Below are 23,670 nucleotides of genomic sequence, written 5' to 3'. Positions count from 1 at the left end.
TTTTTCTTCCTCCGGCAACAGGTCATGAAATGTCAATAAATCACATAATCATGGTTATAAAACATATACGGTAGCGCCAGCCCCGCAGACCAGTTAGCCGGTGGTTGAGATCCCGGAGATGAGATTTGGCACCGAAAGCTTTGCGTTGAATCATCGCTGGGAGACCTTAAATTCCGCAAATATCGTCGTAAAATTAACCCACGATCCCAGGGGAGTGCTGTTTTTGGGTAGCATGCGGAAGCAATAGAGCACAGACGTATTTGGTAGAAACTTCGTCTAGGAATGCGTAGTCGTTTTTTTTTTTGGGAAGTGAGACCTCCCACTGTGGATGCTTGTTGTGGAATGGTTATAATAAAACATTTAATAAGGAATTCGTAATCGGTAGGTTCGACCATTTATGTTATTGATTAGGTCAATCGAAATTTGCGGTTTCGTGGAAAACTGTAAATATACCGGATTTGTCGTTCATTTTTAGCTGTTCGATTTACAGATCAGCAGCCTTTTGGATCATCCGTGTCTTAAACTGAATAGGCTATCTGAGGTCCGATGCCTGCGGACTATTCCTCGTGTTTGGAGGCCTCATAACTGGGTCTCCATCGTCATGAAATACATTGTATTGTGTTTAATATAAATGGTATAGAATTCAAATTTCCAGCTCATCGAATATAATCTTTATTACGGATTAACTCGTATATGACGTTAATTTTTTTTAATAAATTAACATTATTTATAAATTAACACACGTAGGGTAGATAGCTCCTTCGGACTAATCTCCCATTTTGAGCCTATCGAGCAGATTAACCATTAAATAAAACCATGATTTCGGCGTTAACAAGTCAATTATGCGTTTGGTACGATACTTCTGTTCAAAATCTACCGAACGAAGTCAACAAGAACGCGTGTGATGCTCTGACCGAATCAATTTTTACCTTCATCCGATAGGCTGAAGTGAATTCAATTGCGTATCAATAGCGTTTCAATGCGTTAGGTTGAGTTTATAATCCGTAGGCTGAGTTTGGGATCAAGAAGAAGTGTTTGATTTTTAACAATGTTTCAAAAAAGTGTTGCTCTTTTTAAATCTTACGATACGTACGGAAAGTTAAATAAATTAGTAAGGCATTTGCAGTGAGAACATTCCATTTTGTGAAAAAATTCGTTCAAAAAATAGAAGAAAAGGGTGGGTTCCGCTTAGTAGGCCCAACATTAGATCTAAGCCCTGTATTGAACGTATAAGCCATTTGTTTTGCATTCTTTGTGATTTTTTTGTTTTTGTATCACAGAAACAAATTTGAATATAATTGTATTTTGGTTGATTTCCGTGAAAATTCCCATGAATTCTGTGGACATTTGTTGATGATGGAAAATCAGATCTAATCAGGGCCGATCACCAGTAGATCAAATAAGATAAGGTCGAAAGGGCCACTAGATAAAATAGGTCATTGATTTGAAATTTGAAAATTTGAAATGTTACTCCATATTTCATCGGTACTGACATCAGAACTTTTGCATTTTGAAAATAAATAACACCAAGTGAAAAAAATAACAAGATATCTTATCTTATCTTTCTTTATTAAAAAGAATTTTAGCAATAACAAGATAAACTTTAACTGATCATGTTTGTATTACTTCATACATTAAGTAAACGATTAACAAATTTGGAGATGCTTAACGTCAAATATCAGGCTTAAAGTGGTCACTTTATACGATAGATGAGGAGATGAAAGTATAGAGTTGATAGTTCCGTTAGAGTATGTCAGTGTAAAAATTCTATATAGAGAGTAGAAAGCAAGCAAAGGTCAATTTCGATCATCTCCTTTACCACCTTTGCTCGCTTCCTACTCTCTATATAGAATTTTCACACTGCCGTACTCTAACGGAACTATCAACTCTATACTTTCATCTCCTCATCTATCGTATAAAATGACCACTTTAAGTCTGATATTTGACGTTAAGCATCTTCAACTATGTAAACAATATAAAGTTATTGAAGTTCTGAACCCGTGTCCATGTTTCATGATTTTGCAAGTCACATACACCTGGAAAAATGGCAATGTCCCAGAATTCTTGAACATTTCTCCAAAACCAAGTTTTTTTTATTTTTTTTTTCAAAATCAATGCCAGAAATATGATCAAGATAGGTAATCCCTTTTGAAGCTTATCACAAATTTCCATTGGTTTATTTTTTTCTAGAATTTCCTTAGTTTATCTTAAACTACCCATAGATTTATAGATTTATTACAAATTTTCTCTGGTACTCTCAATTTAGTTTTTATGTAATTTTCTATTTATTTGCCCTAATTTAATACCACCATATTTTTATATTACATTTGTGTGAGTTTTTGAAGCAAGTTGCATTCAATTTGGTAGACATTTGAGACTGCATGATCGAAAATAGAGGCGAAAAAAAAACGCGTGAAACAGTATTGAGTGTACAGCTATCTCCCGAAGAACGCGTTACCCACTGAGTTCTACTAACCGATTTTTCTCGGCGGGTTTTAAACCAGTCGGTCTGATTTTTTGCATGTGAGCAGTATCGATAGGAAACTAGTTTCTCGCTTTAAATCAGAGTGATTGGTTGAAAATCCATCGAGAAAATGCGGCGGATAAAAATCAACGCAGAACGCGTTCTTCGGGGTAAAATTGTATTCAGATTCTTTAACATCACATTTCTCTTCTAACTGCAAACAGTTTTCGCTAGATATTGGATCTCTGAATATACATCAATGATATGTGTTGGTACCCATGGTACCTATACCCTGCAGAGCTAGTTTAGAAATCTCCTCAGAATTGTCAAGTCATTCGTCAATCACAGAATTGCCTTGGAATATTGTGCAGAATTATATTGGGGCTCTACTTCGAATTCCCCTGCATATTTTCTTAGAGGTAGGATACTCTGTTTGTCATGTCATCAGAAAACTTCCCAGTATTTCCCAACTAGGAGTCCCCTATACATAATTTCCAAAATCCCTCAGAATGCTCCTCTGAATATCTTTAAACTACTTCTCAGTTCTCCTTTGGGACGATCCTCTTAATTCCACATGTATTTTTTTTTTCAGTATCCTTACTCCTAGTGATTCCTATAATTCTTAAGAGAATTCTTAGAAAACCTTCTCAATGATCATTTGAAAATGTTCTTACACTTGGTTTCTCTTGGGAATGGTATTGAATCTTTCTTTTGAATTATAATTCTTCTCAGAATGCTCTTTACATTCTCTTCTCAATCCTTATTAAATTCTCCCCAAAATTATCATTGAATACTTTTCAGAACTAGGAATTCTTATTTAAAGCCTCCAGGTGTTCTCTTCACTATTCTCTTCTTCGATTGGAATAGTTTTCTTTAGATTCGCAGTTCTGCATTCATCAGAACACCCCACGGTGCCACTGTAAGAAAACCTATTATAAAAAAGTCAGTATCGTTGAAACATGGGCTCACCCTTTCATATAAGGCTAGTATCGAAATGTTCTATCGGAGAGTCTAGACCAATCCATTTCTTTTTGTATTTTTTTTTATTAATTTTTATGACCATTTAAGCCTAAAAAATGAACTTAAAAATTGGGGAGAGATTAATTTGAAACAAGTCAGTTACAGCAGCAACTACGATTTCGTTTGGTCGAAAGAACAAATGGTCGAGGGAACAAAAGGTCGAAAGGACAAAAGGTCGAAAGGACAAAAGGTCGAAAGGACAAAAGGTCGAAAGGAAAAAAGGTCGAAAGGACAAAAGGTCGAGATCAAAAAAGGTCGAAAGGACAAAAGAGCAAAAAGGAAAATGGAAAATAGACCAAAGGCTGATGTAAATATGCTTCAACTGAAAACTCAGAAGAGAAATATTATTTTATATTATTTTCTCTTTTTTAAAAGCTGCTCGTTCTTTGAAATATGGTTTTCTATGGATTTTTACCTTTTGTTCCTTTTGAACTTTTGTCTTTCGACCTTTTGTCTTTCGACCTTTTGTCTTTCGACCTTTTGTCTTTCGACCTTTTGTCTTTCGACCTTTTGTCTTTCGACCATTTGTCTTTTGACCTTTTGTCTTTCGACCTTTTGTCTTTCGACCTTTTGTCTTTCGAACTTTTGTCTTTCGAACTTTTGTCTTTCGAACTTTTGTCTTTCGACCTTTTGTATTTCGACCTTTTGTCTTTCGAACTTTTGTCTTTCATCCTTTTGTCTTTCGACCTTTTGTTTTGTTTTTTTTTTTAGGAGATTTTTAGCCTATGGCTAGTTCATCTCCGATTCGACCTTTTGTCTTTCGACCTTTTATCTTTCGACCTTTTGTCTTTCGCTAGTTCATCTCCGATTCGACCTTTTGTCTTTCGACCTTTTATCTTTCGACCTTTTGTCTTTCGACCTTTTGTCTTTCGACCTTTTGTCTTTTGACCTATTTTAGTTTGAACTTTTTTCTTTCGGTGATTTTTTTTTAATTGGGTACTCCCCTAAAAATCTAGAATTCATGTAAAATTCACTATAAAAACCCTAGTATGTGCTGGTATGTTGAGATTTCCTTAAAGTAATTATTTGAACAACCCATACTTACTTTACTTTAATTCATTTTAATAATGTTACCGGTCTTGCCTGATTATAAGAATAACATGACTTTCTACACTCTTAATTTAGCTCGGTAAAATCTCCAACAGCTGATTACCTCGGCATTTACTTTTGCTGATATATCTGCAAAATATCTGTTTGTTAGCTGATATGTCAGCAAAATGATATTTGTTAGCTTAGTCTCGGCAATTGATTTACTGAATCTCAGCAAAATAAATTACAGAACTACTCGGCTGTTGGAATTTCGGCGAAAAAGTTTAAGTGTGTAGGACTGAGAAAATTGACCATGTTTGACTTTCTTGTTGTCCTCTGATTAAAAGTCTAGAACATACCCTAAAACGAACTAATTTTTTGGTACCACTCTCTATATGAATTTTGGTATGTTGTCCCGATTATGGTCATATGCTGCCTAACTAAAGCATGTTACGATATTGCTGTCTGAGAGTTTTTTGTTGGAAACAATTAGGGAAACATTTTTCTAGAAGTTTTAAAATCGATATATCGCCGTTTTACCCCTCGTTTGGGTGATTTTTAAAATTGGGCACATCCCCTCAAAACTATAAAATCCATATAAATTCACAGTACAACCATTACACATACTATTATTTCTCATTTTGGTGATTTTTCTTATAAGTACTCACTCAAAGATCTAAAGCTATGAGAAATGTTCAATAAAACCAAAAGTGCAACTATTAATTACTCGGTTTCAAATAAGTTCCAGCATAATTCTGTCAAGAGAGATACCAATTTTTCCTGCATACCAAGTTTCAAATGGTGCAGTGTATGGAATCTTTTGCCATGTTTATCGGTTTCGGTGCTCAATTTTTTTTTCGAGTTGATCGAGATGGAAATGCAGGAAATGGATTTTTAGGAACATGTGCCCATTTATATCGTTGAACGCGATTATCATACTCTCAATAATTGATCGGAATCTTGGAGACCGATTTGCTCCAAGACAATTATGAATCACATTTTTAACGCATCTCCAGGCAACTTGTTCCTTTGACAAAAGATCGTTTTCGAAGACTGTACTCTTCTCTAGCTTCCTGATATCTGAGCCATTAAGTATTCATGCCGAACGAATAAAATTAAGATTATTCTATCATATAGATATTTACTTGCTACCTTCTTTAAGTTTAGCTGGTCTTAGTTTCTGGAACACGTCTCGTAAAAATAGAAACGCTGGCATTTTCTTGTCCAATGACTTAATAAAGTGTTTAACTATCCCTAGCTGATATGAAGGGGAAGAAGCAAGATTGAGTCTCTGGGAACGAGTGGTGGGTAGATTACATTAGATTTCCTTAGCTGGTGTTGTCCACGCATTTCCCAATCATTTTGCAGTATACGACCATCATTGGGACAACCAGGGGTTGAAACAATGACGTTTTTTACTACACTCGTTTCGTTGTCGTGCGCGACAGTCTGTTTGTATTCGAACACTCATGCTCTACCGTCGTCTCTCTCACACAACACGAGCGGTAGAATAACATTCGAGCTAAAAGAAAATTATCAAAATAGCTATCATATGACATGTGTGATTTCGTTGTAATTCCTAAATTTGGTGTAAATCAAACCATTTCTGATCAGAAATATTATTACTAGGACATCATTGCTTGCTATTTTCAGAATTCACACAAGCACACCATCAGCAGCTCTTATTATGAGAAAAACTAAAATACATACATTTGTGACGGTCTTCGGCGACAGTGTCGTATGACAGAGCCTTTCATATTACATTTTAGTTTGGTACTGTACTATGATAGCTTGTTTTGCAAGTGTCGGAAGCAAAGACAGTCAATTATCACAGAAAATGTGTCGACTACCGTGACCGCTTACAAGACTGGGGACAACATACCAAAGTTTATAAAGATGGCGGTACCAAAAAATTAGGACGCGTTAGGATATAAGTATGTTCTAGAATTTTACTAAAGGGACAACAAGAAAGTCAAATATGGTCAATTTTCTCAGTCATAGAAAATTGTTTTATTCTTATAATCAGGAAAGGCCAATAATATTTTTAAATTGAATAAAATAACAATAAAGTATGATTAAAATCATCGGATTTAGAGTGTTTTCATTCTTTTGGGTTGTTTAAAAAATTACTTTATGGATATCTCAACAAACCTGCACATACTATGGGGTTTTCAGTGATTTTACAAGAATTTTAGATTTTTAGGGGGGTACCCAATTTAAAAAATCACCCAAACGAGCGGTAAGACAACGAGATATAAATATTCTAGAAAAATGTTCCTCAAGTAATTTTCTACAAAAAAACATCTGTATGGCAATGTCGTAACATGCTTGAGTTAGGCAGTATACGACCGACATCGGGACAACATACCAAACTGCATAAAGAGGGTGGTACCACAAAATAGGACGGGTTAGGATATAGGTATGTTCAGGACTATTACTCAGAAGTCTGCAAGAATGTCAAATATGGTCAACTTTCTCAGTCCTAGAAAAAAAGTTCCGATTTGTTGCACAGTGTTATCAGTTCCCTTCGGTCTTTTGGTCGGTACCTGTTGTTGTCACCGTTGGAAAAAAAAATGGAAGTAATTAGCGTTCTAAAAAAAAGTTCAAAAATTTGGCTAAAAGTTCTTGTTCTTCGATTTTTGTCAATTCTGAAGTATCCTTGGTTTTCAACTTTCCTAAATTTTGCATTTTTCATGAGCCTATTATGAAAAAAAAAAATATTAAAAATTTAACAACGACATATTGATGTATTTGAGTATTTGGACGTCGTTTTCATACTACAATTTATAGGAAAAAAGTAAAACACGCCATTTTTAAAATTTTTACAAGATCTACTATAAAATGTTCGAACGTGAATCAAGATCTAGAATGGCAAAAATGTGAGTTCCATGCAAGTTGCAGAAGGTTGAGTTTAATCAATGGGCAAAAAGTCAAATGGTTAAAATGGATAACTGATAAGGACGGGGCAACAGGTCGAATGGACAAAAGGTCGAATGGTTCAAATAGAGACAAAAAATCGAACGAGAGAGGCAAAATAAAATGATTGAATTAACATAACGTGAGGTGGGCAAGAAAATTTAACGGGCAAAAGGTCGAATGATGAGAAGAACGACAAATGGTTGGATGGAAAAAAAATACCGAATCATTCAAAGAGAGACACAAGGTCAAATGGTGGTCCATTTTTGTTGTGCAGCCATCTTGACCAGATGTCAAATAATGGAAAGCATGCTTGACAGACTTAAGACACCGTTACTATTCAACATCGCTTCGTAACGCATTGACACAGCTTATTTAGTATCAAGACTAAATTTGTATGTACCTTCTCGTCAATTGCATAATCGACATTTGTTCGTGGTGGATCGTCATCGCACTAACTACGTCAGAGGATGTCTGTTTATAATCTACACTTTGAAATGATAGACCGAAATATGCCTCCGCTACAGTGGAAAAAATATATCCAAGCACTGTGAAATCATAGATTATAAGTTATAATGTATTATGTAGTCTACGATTTTTTGATTGCCGAATAAATAAAGCAATAAATAGATCATTTTTAACGGGGCCGGTGGTGTAGTGGTAAGCGTGATTGCCTCTCACCCCAGCAGGCCTGGGTTTAATCCCAGTCGGCGCCGCCAGGATGTTCTGAGGCATAACATCTCTGATCACGCCTTCCTTCGGATGGGAAGTGAAGCCGTTGGTCCCCGGCTCATGAGTTGATGGGTCGATAGGTAGGGTCCAGGTGTGGGAGCTGCCTTCCTGTGGCACGTCGGTAGCATTGGTGCTCACATGGTGCACGGAAAACAAGATCGACGGAAAAAACAAACCAAAGGAAAAAAAAAATAGATAATTTGGTATTCGATATTTTTTTTCTCTTTAGGTCATTCAACCTTTTGTCTCTCTTGAGACCATTCGAGATTTAGATCCTATTTTAACCATTCGACCATTTGTCCCATTCTCATCATTCAACATTGTGTCCATTCGACCTTTTGACCCCCTTCTCTTCATTCGACCTTTTGTCCTTTAGACTTTTTGTCCTTTCGACCTTCTGTCCTTTCAACCTTTTGTACCATAGACCTTTTGTTCTTTCGATATTTTGTCATTCGTCGTTTTGTCATTTGTCGTTTTGTCATTTGTCGTCGACCATTTGTCCGGCAAACATTAAAACAATATTGAAAAATTACTTTTTCACAGTCTTTTTAACTTGCGAGCTGTGCAGACAACTTGCATTGTCAATCAAAGTTTTTACGCGATATTGACATAATTATTTTTGACAATGTCACTGGAAAAATTGACGCACATAAACCTTCGTCAAAGATTCATTAATTTTTTGTCAATGACAAATATTCACCTTGTTACAAAAAATGTAACTTCAAGCAATCTCTTTCAAATTATTGTAATTCAGGCAGTTACGAACGCTGATGCCAGTTTGTTTAATTAATTTAATCTTTATATATAAAAATGAATTTCTGTCTGTCTGTCTGACCCTTATAGACTCGGAAACTACTGAACCGATCGGTGTGAAAATTCGTATGCAGGGGTTTTTGGGGCAGGGAAAGGTTCTTATGATGGTTCGAGACCCCTTTCCCTTCTGTAAGGGGGGCTCCCATACAAATGAAACAGAAATTTCTGCATAACTCGAGAACTAATCAAGCAAATGGAACCAAATATGGCATGTGGGGATATAAGGAGATGGTCATAGAGGGTAGCCCCTTAGATAAGAGGAGGGGCTACATTCAATATAGCATGCTTTTTTTAACCGGTGAATAAACTCAAGCTAATATTGAATCTCGAGCAAGACCGGGCACACTCAGCTAGTTTTACTATAAAACTGCACATGTTCGTCACTGACTAAATCGGTAGAATGTCGTAAATCGGTAGAAGTAAATCGGGGAAGGTCTAGTAAAAAATTCATTTTATTATTCTATTTGGCCTTGAACTGATCTATAGAAACAATTTGAATGGGGATCTGGGCCAATAGATCCAAAGCTTGGACACATCAATATAAATCTCCTAATATTTTTTTTCCTAGATATGAAGCATTGATCGGTACAAATAGCTTTGTTTGATTGCTAATGCAAAGTAATCCAAAAACGTCCTACTGCATCATTTGTGTAAAGGGTCAATATTAGGGACTCCAAGGTTGAGAATACAGACCCTACATGCATTTTATAGCCTGAAAAAAAAATAGGTTTCTTGTTGAGGCCTCTATTTTTTATGCACTGTGTCGAACAATTGCTAGTCCTTATGATAAGACAATTTTATTTTTTCCTTGATTTGTTTTTCGTCGGTCTTGTTTTCCGTGCAGAGCACCAATGCTACCGACTCACAGTGGTCCAGATCTGTAAAAACCCGGTCAAAAGTGATTATCTCACGAACGATGCATTTTAGACATGTGGTGTCTTCAGGAAAGTTTCTGGATATGAAAAGCCCCTTCTTATGACATTGACAGATCAATGATTAATCCCCCTAGAAGTGAGATCGAAAATTTATTTTTGTCAAAGTTTCATATTTTGGATCGGTGTCTTGGGCAAAGTTTTAGAAAATATCATAACAAGAAACTTTGCTGAAGGCACTAGGTGTCCATTTCTTTACCCTATTGAAATATGGAACGTTTTTTATAGAAACCCCCTTAATTTAAGTTTTTGCTCTATAACAATGTTCATTCAACTGCTACAGGCTTAAAATGTTCTACAAAATTTTTCAAAACATCAAAACACACAAAATTTCTGAACATTATAGGATACTAAATTGCATAATAGGTCAGTTATTATTGATTTTTCCGAAAAAATAATAATTTTTGGCCACTTAATTATGATTTACTACCATTCTCCACGAAATCTGCATAACGTTTTTGGTGCAACGTACATAGCATGCGTTGCTTTTTTTGTGTACCCTTCGGTCTTTCAAAATCACATGGTTGTGAGTCCGCACGTGTTTTTCGAGAGATTAAAATTCCAGTATCCAAATCGTGTGCTTGAAGCCGAAATTTAGCAGGTTTGTTTATCCCTTCTTATCATTTGAATAGTGAATTAATTACGTTTTTCATAGAATGAAGCCATTTTCTTCAACGCGACGGAAGCTGCTAGAAATTATCCGTGAGAAATCAGCTTTTAGTAGAGATGAGCAGAAAAACCACGTCACTTCTTATGTGTTGAATTGCGTTTGTTCATTGAATGCAACAAATCCAACGGATCTCATCATTCAACATGTTCGAAGCATAATTTCATCATTTTGTGGTATGTTTTGATTATTAATACTAACTACCAATAGCTTAAGACCCATTCAATATATCTGAAATAGACAAGCTTTATGAGCGATGGGACAAATGTCACAGAAAATTTTCTGCTTTTGAAGCTAAGTATAGTAAGTGGCTTGATGAAGATGTTTTGTTTTATATCGAGGATACTTCTGTGGAAATGAAGGAAAAGGAGGCGAATAAAGGTCGGCCATCTGTGGCTTTCGAGAATTCGTCAGCTCGCAGTAAGCGGCGGAAAACAGAGACACTCAGAGAGCAGCATAGTGGTGCAGAGTTGCTGCATGCAGTTGCCATGCGGTTCAGAACCGTTGGGAATGAGTCGGCAGCAAAGCTGCTTCAATTTGTTGCTGAAAATCCTCAAAAAGCCAGTGATTTTCTTGATGCGTACAAGAATACAGAGATGCATTCATTGCCTGTCAAACTGACTCCTGAGGAAGGTGTTTCATTGATCATTGAAGCTGATCTAAGTAAAAATCAATATAATTTGCTTAGGTCTGTTGGAAAAGCGCACCATGCTGACATTTTCCCTGCATATAATGTGGTACTAGAGGCCAAGAAAAAAGCGTACCCCCAGCAGAAGCTATCACAGTATCTGAAACAAGTGCAGAAGTTAAGCTCCAGGATTTGGTAGACTTGGACGCTAAAAGGATCGCGGAACACTTGGAAAGTGAAGGATTGTTGGAAAATTCAATTGAGATGAGATTGGAGTTGCTGCATAAGTGGGGCTGTGATGGCAGTAGTGGGCACTCACAGTATAAACAGTCGATTTCCTCCGAGTCTTCAGATGATAGCTCTGTACTGTTGACAGCTATAGTGCCACTACAGTTGAGAACTATCAATGAATCCGGTCCTCCAATCACCATTTGGACAAATCCTGCGCCCTCGTCAACAAGGTTTTGCAAGCCTATCCGCATACAATTCATAAAAGAAAATAAAATAACCTTGAAGCGTGAAGAACAGTATGTATCTGACCAAATTGCGTCACTGCAGCCATCCATGGTACAACTGAAAAATGGAAATGAGTTGAAAATATATCATCGTCTCAGTATGACCATGACTGACGGAAAAGCTCGAACCATCCTGACGGATACGTCATCGATGGCTACCTGCTATGCCTGTGGAGCAACTCCATCCGCAATGGCTGTGGATCAAGTGTTATTGCGACAAGTAAACGCTTCAACATTTAAATACGGAATTGCAGTTCTTCATGCACGGATTCGCTTTCTGGAGCTAGAGTTGCATGTTTCCTACAAAATGGAGCTTAAAAAATGGAGCGTAAACCAGCAATTGTATAAAGAAAGGAAAGAGATGATCCAGAAACGATTAAAGGAAGAACTGGGATTGCTCGTCGATGTTGTCAAGCCAGGAACCGGAACTACCAATGATGGCAATACGGCTCGCAAATTTTTTGATAGTATTTCCATTGTGGCAGATATCACTGGGTTCGACAGAGAAGTTATGGAGCGATTCTCGGTGATTTTAACTACTCTAGCCTGTGGTCGCGAAATTGATACCGAGAAGTTCAGAATATTCGCACTGGAGAGAGCCCGTTTATTTGAGAAAAAGTATCCTTGGTACTACATGCCATCATCAGTGCACTTTATACTAATTCATGGTGCTGATGTAATGGAGTCGATGGAGCTTCCGATGGGTCTTTACTCGGAAGAAGCGTTAGAAGCTCGGAATAAAAATGTAAGGTCATTTCGAGAGCATCGGACGCGAAAGACCTCTCGCCAAGCCACAATGACGGATCTGTTGCAAAGATTAATTTTAACGGGTAAGAAAATTCTTTTAAAAACAGGAAAAATAAGAAATAACATATCTCTTGGTTTATTACAGGCGATATACTTTTGTCAATGACCAGACCAATGAAATCCAAGTTATCCCAAACATTACCTGATGCTGTGCAAAATTTGTTGAAATTATAATGCATGAATGAAGACTGTTTGAAATTAGCCAAGTTTTTATATAATATTAATATCTGTTACTTAATATGTACGTTTACCAAACCATGATTGTGCCAAGCTAACAATAAAGTATTAGCAATACTGAAAAAGAAGTTAGGCTTTGAAAAAATAAAGAAAGCTTAATTTTGTTTTGCGGCAGCAAATCGCCATCAAACTGCAAAAACATATATGTTTCAATAAAAATAAAGAATTACTTTGAAAATACAGTACGGTGGAATATTTTGAAAATATGTGGCCCTACTTTGAAGCAGTAGAGGTTCAAAGAATATTATATGTACGAAAAACTCAATATTAAGGTGTTTTCCATAGAAAACATCGCATATTACGCATTATGTTACCTCTAACTCATGTTTCTGCATGTTTCTGCATGAAATGTCGAATGTTTTGATAAAAACACACCTAAACGATTATTTTGCAATTGATTTCAACGTGGGATTTCGTGGAGAATGGTAGTAAATCATAATTAAGTGGCCAAAAATTATTATTTTTTCGGAAAAATCAATAATAACTGACCTATTATGCAATTTAGTATCCTATAATCTTCAGAAATTTTGTAGGTTTTGATGTTTTGAAAAATTTTGTAGAACATTTCAAACCAGTAGCAGTTAAATGAAAATTGTTATAGAGCAAAAACTTAAATTAAGGGGGTTTCTACCAAAAACGTTCCATATTTCAATGGGGTAAAGAAATGGACACCTAGTGTCTTCAGCAAAGTTTCTTGTTATGATATTTTCTAAAACTTTGCCCAAGACACCGATCCAAAATATGAAACTTTGACAAAAATAAATTTTCGATCTCACTTCTAGGGGGATTAATCATTGATCTGTCAATGTCATAAGAAGGGGCTTTTCATATCCAGAAACTTTCCTGAAGACACCACATGTCTAAAATGCATCGTTCGTGAGATAATCACTTTTGACCGGGTTTTTACAGATCTGGACCACTGTGCGACGCCAGGAAGACAGCTCCCACACCTGGACCCTACATTTCGACTCATCAACTCATGGACAGGGGCCTAACGGATTTACTTCCCTTCCGAAGGAAGGCGTGATCAGAGATTTTATGCCTCAGAAAATTCTGGTGGTGCTGACTGAGATTGAACCCAGGCTCTTTGGGGTGAGAGGCAATCACGCTTACCACTACACCACCGGAACCGCTGAGTTATAAACTTAAATTTGTTGTTACGGTAAAAAAGATACATGAATTTTAAAACTAATTACGTACTCTATGATAAGACAACTGGTGGGGAAATAGTGCGCATCTTATTAAATGTTTTACAAACGGCTATTTCATTCGAATGAAGGCGTTCTAAATCTAGAACAAATCAAAATTGGACCTTAGTTCGTCATATTTACGAGCATATTATATGTACGACCTCATCAGTTTTGTTTGTTCAAGTGTTGAAAGTTAGTGGTTTTGTAGTGGTGAGAATTACCATTAAATCATACAAATATGATGTAAATAATATCGACAGTGAGTATTCATAAGGGCGTATACGCGATGATCCATTCTCTTCGTCAATTTTCTCTTTGCATTGCTACAGCTAAGCGAAACAATTTTCTAGAATTTGTTTAATGCAGAGTTGTAACATGTTGTATTGGCCATCAAAAGCAACAGCAAACGCACCGAGAAACGTTAAATCTAGCGAGTTATTAACAATCGATTATCGTTATCGACAAAGAATCAATCATCGCGTTTACGCCCTTATGCATGCTCACTGTCGATATATTCGGTAATATTATTGCACTAAATCTTACTAATCAAAAATTAACAACAGGTTCTATAATCATTTAAAAAAATTGAAACCACTCTAACCCATTCGTACTCTTGCCCCACTCGAAGTCAATAATTAAAAGGGCCTTCCATAAATTACGTCTTTCTTATATTGTCTACTGATACATACCATAAATTACCTGTCATATACTTTAGATCAATCATAATACTGGAATACTTAGGTTATAATCTTCATCCATGATATCATAATGCCGCTTCCAAAAAAAATGTAAATGCAATTGTAATAAATATGCAAAATTCGAAAAAAATACATACTTCTGGTGATAACCTTTAGGTGGATTATTCAAAATACACAATATTTTTCTAGACAGCTTGGATGCAGTAGAGGCTTCAATCCTACTCATAATCATTGGTCCATCATTTCGTTTACCTGTCTTTCGAACCAGTGCGTACTTTTGCCGCCTGCGTACTCTTGCCCCGCTTTACTCTACGGGGATAAGATAGACAGATTTCTGGCATCTTGGCTGTTGGTTGATCAAATATTTATGATTCAATGTTATTGTTGTGGTGCTGATGGATGTTCATGAAGATTTAGAAATTCTAGTATAATGTCATTTTAACTACTACTTCCTGAAGAAACCCCAATGCACCGTGGTACATACATTTCTTATTTAGTTAGCAGCATAATATAAACGTGTGTAATCATACCGAACTATCATACAAATTTACGTTATATTTCGAGCATGGTAGGCATTAGGGGGTATTCCCGATCTTTTTTTTTTTCAAAAAATCAAATTTTTTTTTTTCATGTTTTTTTGTACTTTAGACTATATACTTTCATCCTCCCAAGCCGTTTTCCGATCAGCGAATTCGGTGTCCAGGCATAGCTGACTAATGGTAAGAACCCCCAAATGGTTTTAACTAAAGTCAAAACTTTAAACGCGTTTTTCTCGAAACCACATTTTTTTTATCGGGCGAGGATTTTTCTCAGAAACTATAAGAGATATTGACTTGAATCTTTGCGCATTTTGTTCCTTATTAAATTCTTTGGAGCTTCTTCCACTTTCAGCCAAAAATATTAACATTTAACATTGTTTGAAGCACCTTAAAGCTGCAAAAAAGCGGGCTAAAAATCGCCTGTTTTTTCATATGGCCGCCATTTTGTTAATTTGCAAGATTTTTTGCTGCCAACGGGAGAAGCTCCAGAGAATCTTATGCAGATTATTAATTTCATCACGAAATCTGTTTCAGATGAAGCCGTTCCAGAGAAAAGTCTTCGCCCGTCCAGGCGTTTGCGGCGAACAGGGGTCTGTTTGCCGCCATTTTGTGAAGATTGGGAATACCCCCTTAATAATTATTTGATATTTTGCTCATTTGTACACACAAAACCAAATGGCGTGTACATTTATTACTAGAGCGGGTTTCTAACATCCTGGGGCGGGATTCAAACCTTTACTCCGTGCTACACACACAACACGTCTGGACGACGGGTGAAGCTGCTATTCGCACGTCTACGAGAATGTGAGACAATGTTGTTCGATATGATAATCAAGCTCACAGTCATATAGGGGGCCTAAATACACCTTATTTGGGTTCATACATAAATTCAGCAATCGACTAAATTTTCAATAGCGACCAAAAATATCAATTCTTCTTCTTCTTATTAGCATTCAAGCTTATTGCTTAGCGCATATTAGCTTATTGCGTGCTCTCAACTTAGTGTTCTATAAATGCACTTCCACAGTTATTAATTGAGAGCTTTCGATGCCAATACCAATGCATGAATTTGTATATTGTGTGGCAAGCACAATGATACTCTATGCCCAGGGAAGTCGAGAAAATTTCCAACCCGAAAGATTCCCTCGACCGGACCGGGAATCGAACCCGCCGCCTCCGGTATGGTAATACCGTAAATATCCATTAGTACCGTCCCAATTATGCGTTCATCTAGATACAATTGATAAACAGCAGATTTTTAGCGATGGGCCCAACCTTCGATAAAGAAAAGTGTCGCAAGCGTCAGTTAGTTGCTTGTGATGAAAAACTAACGTTTCAGTTGTTACACCAGTGACAAATGACTCTATTGCTACTCACTGTTTCTTCTTCATCATATGTAAACAAAACAACAATTAAGATGATTCAGTTCGGCGTTCAACTCAATTGAACTGCGAAATGAACGACCAAAAAGTTGGTCGATGTCCAACTTTATGTAGTCGCTTTGAAGTCACTTAAACGTCGACCATCAGAATTCAATTCAATTGCCTCGTCTAAACTCGGATTTATGTAACCTTGCAAACGGGATACTACATGTAAATGTGAGCTCTGTTGATTTGATGCAATCGATAAAATAAGGGATCAATCAGATAATAAATAATAAGTCAGAAACTGTCCGATGCTACATCATTATCTCTTGAATATGGTCGAATACTTTACAATCATGATTCTGTCTCACCATGAACCACATACCACTTTACATTCTTTATGAGTCGGTTTCTTGGGGATGATTGATTTGATGTTCATAAATTAACTCTGCTGTTAATATAGACCTTATCCGTTGCAGTTGGCTGGGACGTCAACATAAGATTATATTGCATCTAAGCATAGCAAAGCCATGTAGCACATTATTTTCTACTACCCTTAAACAAATATTCAAACTCACCTTCCAACAACCTTCAAAACGAACCAAACGATGATAACATTGAACACCCTTTTCGCACTGCTCATTGCTCAGTTCCTGTTCCGGTGGCAACGGAGGCGCTGTCCGGCTGTCCGATTCCAATCCAAAGCGTGTCCGATTCTATCCGATTGACATGTCCATCAGCACCGTAATTAATCCATTGTCCCACGGTTTGCGCTCTCGGTGACCAGTCCCGTTGCTTTATTTGCATTTCAACTACAATTTCCATAAAGCACTCAAAAAGAAAACGGTAACCGACTTGAATTGCCACCAAAATTACCACCACATTTTCTTTTCAATATCACTTTTCACATGGCCGCGCATCAGTTCGTCAAAATCGTCACCTCGGACGCTGTGGTTCACTTCCGGATCCGATAGCAATTTAATTATTACTAGATACACTTTGTTGGGAGTCTCACGATGGCCCGGGTCGAAGGCGATTGGAAATAACTGATATTTTTGCCCGCTCGTCGATGTTGTGTTTTTCTTCTTTTTCCACTGCAATACACACACGCACACTCGTTTTTCTCGTCACTCTCCTCGTCCGCACGGTCGAGCCCTCCTCCCTTCTTTTGGTGCTCCTAGGTCGCTCAGCAGCAGCAGCAGTTAGCTCGTTTCGAAAATATTTGTTGTTTTTCTTCGATTTCTCCACTCGATTATCTTCGTTTTTGGGCTTTTCTTCGCTTCCACCTGGGAGCAGTCAGCAATTGGTCTTCTTGGTCTTGGGAAGCATCATCGCCGCAGCTACTTCGAAGGTGTGATCATTTTGGGCCATTAGAGGCCATCGAATTGTGAGCGAACGGACGAACGAGCGAGTGAGTGAGTCAGTTGAACAGAGAGGGAGAGACTTGAAAAAGGGAAGCAACAACAAGCGATGAACCTCTTCTTGGTGGACACTCAATTCGCGCGCGCGGGTTTTGTGTTCGTTGGAATGCGCAACCCTAGTAGGACACAACACACACTGGGACTGGGAAGCTGAAAGAAGGGACGGCCGGTGGTGGTTTGGAATCTGTTTTTGACGAATCCCACAGTCAGCGGCTCTTCTAGGTACACACAGCTCAAAAGTTTTGTGTTGTTGGCAGCTGCGACTCTCGACGGTCACTGATGGGCGCCTCTCGTCCAAGGAAGCTTAGTGAAAGATCATCCACAGAAAATGCGATGATCAGCTGCTGATGAGGGGAGAGGGACTTTCGAGGGACTAACAATGTGAAAAAGAGATAAAGTACACACTACACCATCAATTATATTCAAATTGAACTGGGATCGGGCTAGGGCAGGGGGCGAGATAGCTCAACCAGTAATGGGAGAAAAACGGGCATTTAGGTTTGAGAGCAGCTTTTCCTCTACCGTTTGGGGTCTTCAGCAAGCACCACCGCTGAAACAGGGTGGTAATAGCATGGGCGGAACGTGTTATCGAGGGGTTGGGTAGCAGATCGCGATGGGGCAACTTTCTGCTGCCGTGGGGTATAGTTTGTGGGTGGTCGAACGGATTACGGTTGAACGCTGATAGGATTGGAATTTATGTGGAGGAATTTTGCACGTTTATAATGGGTCTGGCGAGTGTGGTGAGAGTGGTTGGTGAGATCGATGTTGCTTAGCTTCAATATTTTCAAGCAGTTTTCGTGGAAGTTTTCAAAATGTATTGAGTTAGCCAAGTGATTTTGCTATATTTACCAAAATTACATCATTACATCTTGTACTTTCAACAAGTACGTAGTTTAAAAAATATCCATTTTATTGCCTGGCATCAGATTTATGAATAATGAAAATAGAAAAGGCAATGATATTGTGACCGAGGAACACAAATCCAATTTATTATTACATGTAATCTTAAAATAAATTACCCGAGTCTGGTGAAATTACGTATGGTGCATCAATTCAATTACAGAATTGACACAATTTTCTCAGACCCCTTTTTGGAAATATTTTCTAATATTCTACGAAGTTCAAGCGAATTTTCAGTGGTCTTATTACATCAAAGTATACCATGAACATCCACCGTGAAGATAAAAGAGACAGATATGGAATTAGCTATTAAAATATGGTCTTTTAGCTATTAATATATAAAAATTTAGGTTATTTATATCGCGAAATCAGCGATGTTTTTTTTTTCGTTTATGAGATATATTTTTTTAAGATATCAAGTTTTGAGTTTTCGCTCCATACTCCTTTAAAATTTAAGACAAACCGACGATAATTTTACTCAGTCAATAAGAAACTTAGAGTTTTTGTGAATTTGAGTGAAAACCGATTAAATTTTGAGTAGATGTCATGAACCGCTGATGAGCCATTTATTTTCAAATTACTTGCTTACATCACTACTAGATTGAAGGTTGCTGTCTTCGGCCAAGGCGTTCATATGAATAAACCTATTGTGCATAGTAATGGTGCACCATCACATCTAAAAATTCACTCACCAAATGGCTATTTACCTGCTAAATTCTTGCTTTAACTTGCGAGATAGAAGGTTGCGGTCTTAGACAATGATGCTCAGATTAATAAGACTTTTTTTTATGGTGGACGGCTCAGTTCACAATTCACCAACCAGGTGACGCTAGTGTACAATTTGACATCTTATTGTTTACTATCTATAACTTGACAGCACGACTAGATATAAGTTTTCTGTCTTGCGTAAAGTTGTTATGAATTACAAGCCCTCTCGTTTGGTGGGCATTTTAGTTGAAAATTCACTCACAACTAGCACAGTAGTAGCTTTTAAAATTAATTTTATTTAAAAATATCGTCGCAGAAATCACTAACGACATCTCGCGAGATATTCGCGGAAAAGAACTTGTTTGCCAAGTCAATGTTGCATACAAGTTCGATTGAATCTATAGAAACGTCAAAGTGATCCAATGTCAGCGCTGTGGTGAGGGACTCGTGAAACAAATAATATTTAAATCGAACGTTAATTACGAGTACGACCATTAAGGACAAAGAATTACGTCTGTTTGTCTGTGACACTAATGTTATTTAATTTTAATGACTTGCTTAGGTCGACATCTCGACTAGATAAAAGCTTGCTCCAGTAACGTTGTTCAGATTACCAAGACCTATTGTAAAGTGAGCAGCTCAGCTCGGAATTCTCACACCAGCCGGCTCCGAGTGTACAATTTTACTTTTAGTTACTTGCTTTAACTTGACAGCTCTACTAGATAGGCAATTTTTCGCAATGTTCTTCAGATTTACAAGACCTGTTTCCTCACCAGATGCCACTAGCGTACCAAGTGAATTGCTGCCTTTGGATAGTGCACAATTTTTTTTTTTGACGTAGGACTACGTCTTTGATTTCTATATGGGGGTACACTTTGTGAAAACCGAAAATGGAACATGTAAAAAATTAAGAAAGATTTTGATGGTCCAATTTCAATAATTTTATCACCAATCGATCAGAAATATGGCTACGCATCGATAACATTATTGATTTTCAACAAGAAACTATTGAAAAACTGGTAAATGTCCAGCATTGTTCAAAAGCGTCAAATTAATTAACAAATCCCAAAACCAATTACCTACATGCATATGCTGCTTCCCCAGCACAGTCGTCAGAGAGTAGTAAGTAGACGAAACAAGTCGAAGTGGCATTCGCCTCCGATCCTCGGGCGCGGGCGAATAGGGAGGATGGAATTGCGTAATATTTTGCATTAGCTCATTTTCGCTTCGCAATAGCAGCAGTAGGAAGGTGGTGGCTAGTCCACACCTTAACACCTAACAATCAACAATTGACTTGTCGTGGTAAAGGAGGCGCCAAGCGTCATCGCAAAGTTCTTCGATATAGCCGCCATCGGTCGTCTGGCTCGCCGTGGTGGTGTCAAACGTATCTCCGGTCTGATCTACGAGGTGTGCCGAAGGTGTTCCTGGAAAATGAGGTCCGTGATGCTGTCACCTACACTCAGCACGCCAAGCGTAAGTGGCCATGGATGTCTTCTTCAATAAAACGGCCCTTTTCAGGGCCATCAAGCTTACATCAGTAAAGAGTTGGAATAGAATTTATCTGTGCTTGTTTGTCCATATTCAGAACCACAAGCCCCCAACGACCACACAAAATGCTCTCCAGAGTTATAATCTTGTAACCAAACTTGGAAGCAGGAGTGCAAGTGATTTTGATTGATTCTCTTAATCAACTTTCGCTTTGAAAAAAAAAAATACTAACAATTTGGTACGCCTACAATTAAAAACCGGAAAGAGTTGAGATAACAGATAATTGATCAATTAAAAGAACTAAATGCTCTTCACATTTATTCCGTCCACTAGCGATCCTACGTCAAGCTTCCGTTCGTGCCCCTAGGCACAGATCCTTCTACTTTTTTTTTCAGAAGTGTGTGACTTTGAAAAAAGGATTTTTTAATACTAAATTTTGATGAGTTCTATTCTTCATAGCTATTACATCTTAACTGGAGCTTTGCGTTTGTCTTCTGGTTTCATTTTATTTGCCGTTTTGCGACTGCCATCGTTACATGTAAAATGGTGACGACACAAAAGTAACAGATGATCATATTAATTTTCCATCAGCGAAAGAAAGGACGACCACGAAAAATTTATGAAAATGGTAGCCAATAATGCACGGTTTTTTAAATATAGCCCTATGTCTTGTATAAACAGGGATAGGTAGGGGAAATGGATGTAATGTTGGCCTAAATGCCATTAATTTGGGCCCATAATAAATTCAGGAATCGACTCAATTTTCATTAGCGACATAAAATATCCATTAGCACCGTCCCAATGAAGCGTTCATCTAGTTAAAATTGATAAATTATAAGCAGATTTTTAGCGTTGGACCCAATCTTAGATTCATAGGCCAACATTGGAGCCATTTCCCCTACATCATTTCTGATGTTAGTTTGAACTATGTTACTATGAAACAATCAAAGTGAGTCAAATGATATTCAGTTAATCTGTCATAATTTTGGAACATCAAAATTTAATATGGTGACAGACGTACTTTGAAACATATAAAACCGGTTTGTTATACACCGTTCGAAAAATTCATGAAAATTTCTGCGGGCTATAGCGCACGTAAAATTAACGCTAGATTTGGCATAAATTTACGTGATATTTAGCAATATTGTATGCAAGCTTGTAAACGATTTCGCTGTTTATGCCAAGTATACCTCAAAATTAAACGAAGGGAGATTTAACGCGATAGTTACAATTCAGAATTTTTTTCTGTGTATGAAATGCATTTTAAGTAGCAAAGTGTTGCTCCAGATCCTACAAAATAAACATTTTTCAGTTATTGAAAGTTGAATGTACATGTTTAGAACTTGATTTTGAATGGGATAGGAACTGGATTCTAAATTAAAAAAAAAAATCGTCCGCTTAGGATATAGAATGTCGCCCTTCAGAAGAATTTTTGATCAATTTGATATGGTGAGATAGTATTCAAAGGATTTGATGTCAATTTCTGATCATTTGAAGGTCTGATGATGATGATGATGATGGTCCGACCTCTTACCTCTACAAAGGTTTGAGCTGGACGATTTATCTTTAAGATAATTAAATATGACATTTTAACCAGGTTAGCAAACAAAATCGAACTGGTTACAGTAACAGATATAAATTCGCTCTAGAGTTTACAGTTGCTTCACAGCGATATAAGTGTGGAAAAGCTCAGGCGTCCACCTCTTAGTTTGCCTTTTTGTCCACATAAATTATTCATAAGTATTACAAGCAAGCAAGAGTTAATGAACAATCAACAAAGCATCCTATTACACTAGCAACCCTGCAATCTGATGCCATCATAATTTTCAGCAATGTCAGGAATACTCACGAACCCCCAACATTTACCAGAAAACTTCTAATCACTCAAGGTATCTTCCAAATTAGCTTCAAAATTGGATTTTTTTTATCAAATGTTAAATTGAGTCCTCTATATCCGTAATACGCGCGCGAAGCTCAAACCTTTGTAAACTAATTTTTTTTGAATCTACTACTATTAAATCAAATATTAAAAATCCATCATCACCATCATGGCGAACAAAATAGTTTTTGCAGTGCTACAATAATTATTAAAAAGTCTTTATAACAGCTATCCATACAAAATAATCCGTTAGAGATAACTTCGTCAAGAAACATAATTTGCCACTTAATAAAATATCACTGGATAACTTTCAAAAGATAGTTTTGACGAGTGAAATGCAGTGTCTTTTAAATTCTGTAAGTGTTGCTCAACGTTTGATATGTCCAGTAGACTGATGCAAAATTTGACTTTTTCGCTCCACAGTGCTTAAATGGTTTCAAATCGGGTCCTGATTAGCCTCCCAAAGTTAGAACTCATTTGGTTAGAAACAGACTTCGCACAAGCCATTTGAAGTTTGCATGTAAATTACTATGGGAAATCTCAACTTTTTGTTCATTGCCTTCCTTTGCCTTATCCTTATTGAGCTGCAAAACAGTTTGATAGCCATTGTTATAGAAAATTTTCTCAGCTACAACTTTGCCGAAGATCGTTTCTATATAAAACGAGACAAGAAAAAGTTATTAATTATTTAAGAGATTGGTAAACTTATGACATGATCAAGCA

At 37.1% G+C, this 23,670-nt stretch overlaps 1 protein-coding gene across 1 annotated transcript in view; it reads right to left on the bottom strand.

Annotated features, from left to right (window-relative positions):
* Wnt10 (Wnt oncogene analog 10) overlaps positions 1 to 17,359 on the bottom strand; it is a 62,595-nt gene extending 45,236 nt beyond the window's left edge. The window contains exon 1 of the mRNA XM_065224476.1: positions 17,130 to 17,359. Within this exon, the coding sequence (XP_065080548.1) occupies positions 17,130 to 17,194 (65 nt within the window). The 5' untranslated portion in view covers positions 17,195 to 17,359. The remainder of the gene's footprint in view (positions 1 to 17,129) is intronic.
* Between the last annotated feature and the right edge of the window lie 6,311 nt (positions 17,360 to 23,670).

The sequence above is a fragment of the Ochlerotatus camptorhynchus genome, unplaced genomic scaffold (genome assembly GCF_037179485.1).
Source record: "Ochlerotatus camptorhynchus isolate MF236.1 unplaced genomic scaffold, CSIRO-AGI_Acam_v1.1 ptg000211l, whole genome shotgun sequence".
Classification (NCBI taxonomy): Eukaryota; Metazoa; Arthropoda; class Insecta; order Diptera; family Culicidae; genus Ochlerotatus; species Ochlerotatus camptorhynchus.
The sequence above is the reverse complement of the archived record's forward strand: the minus strand, read 5'-3'. Positions and strand labels throughout refer to the sequence as shown.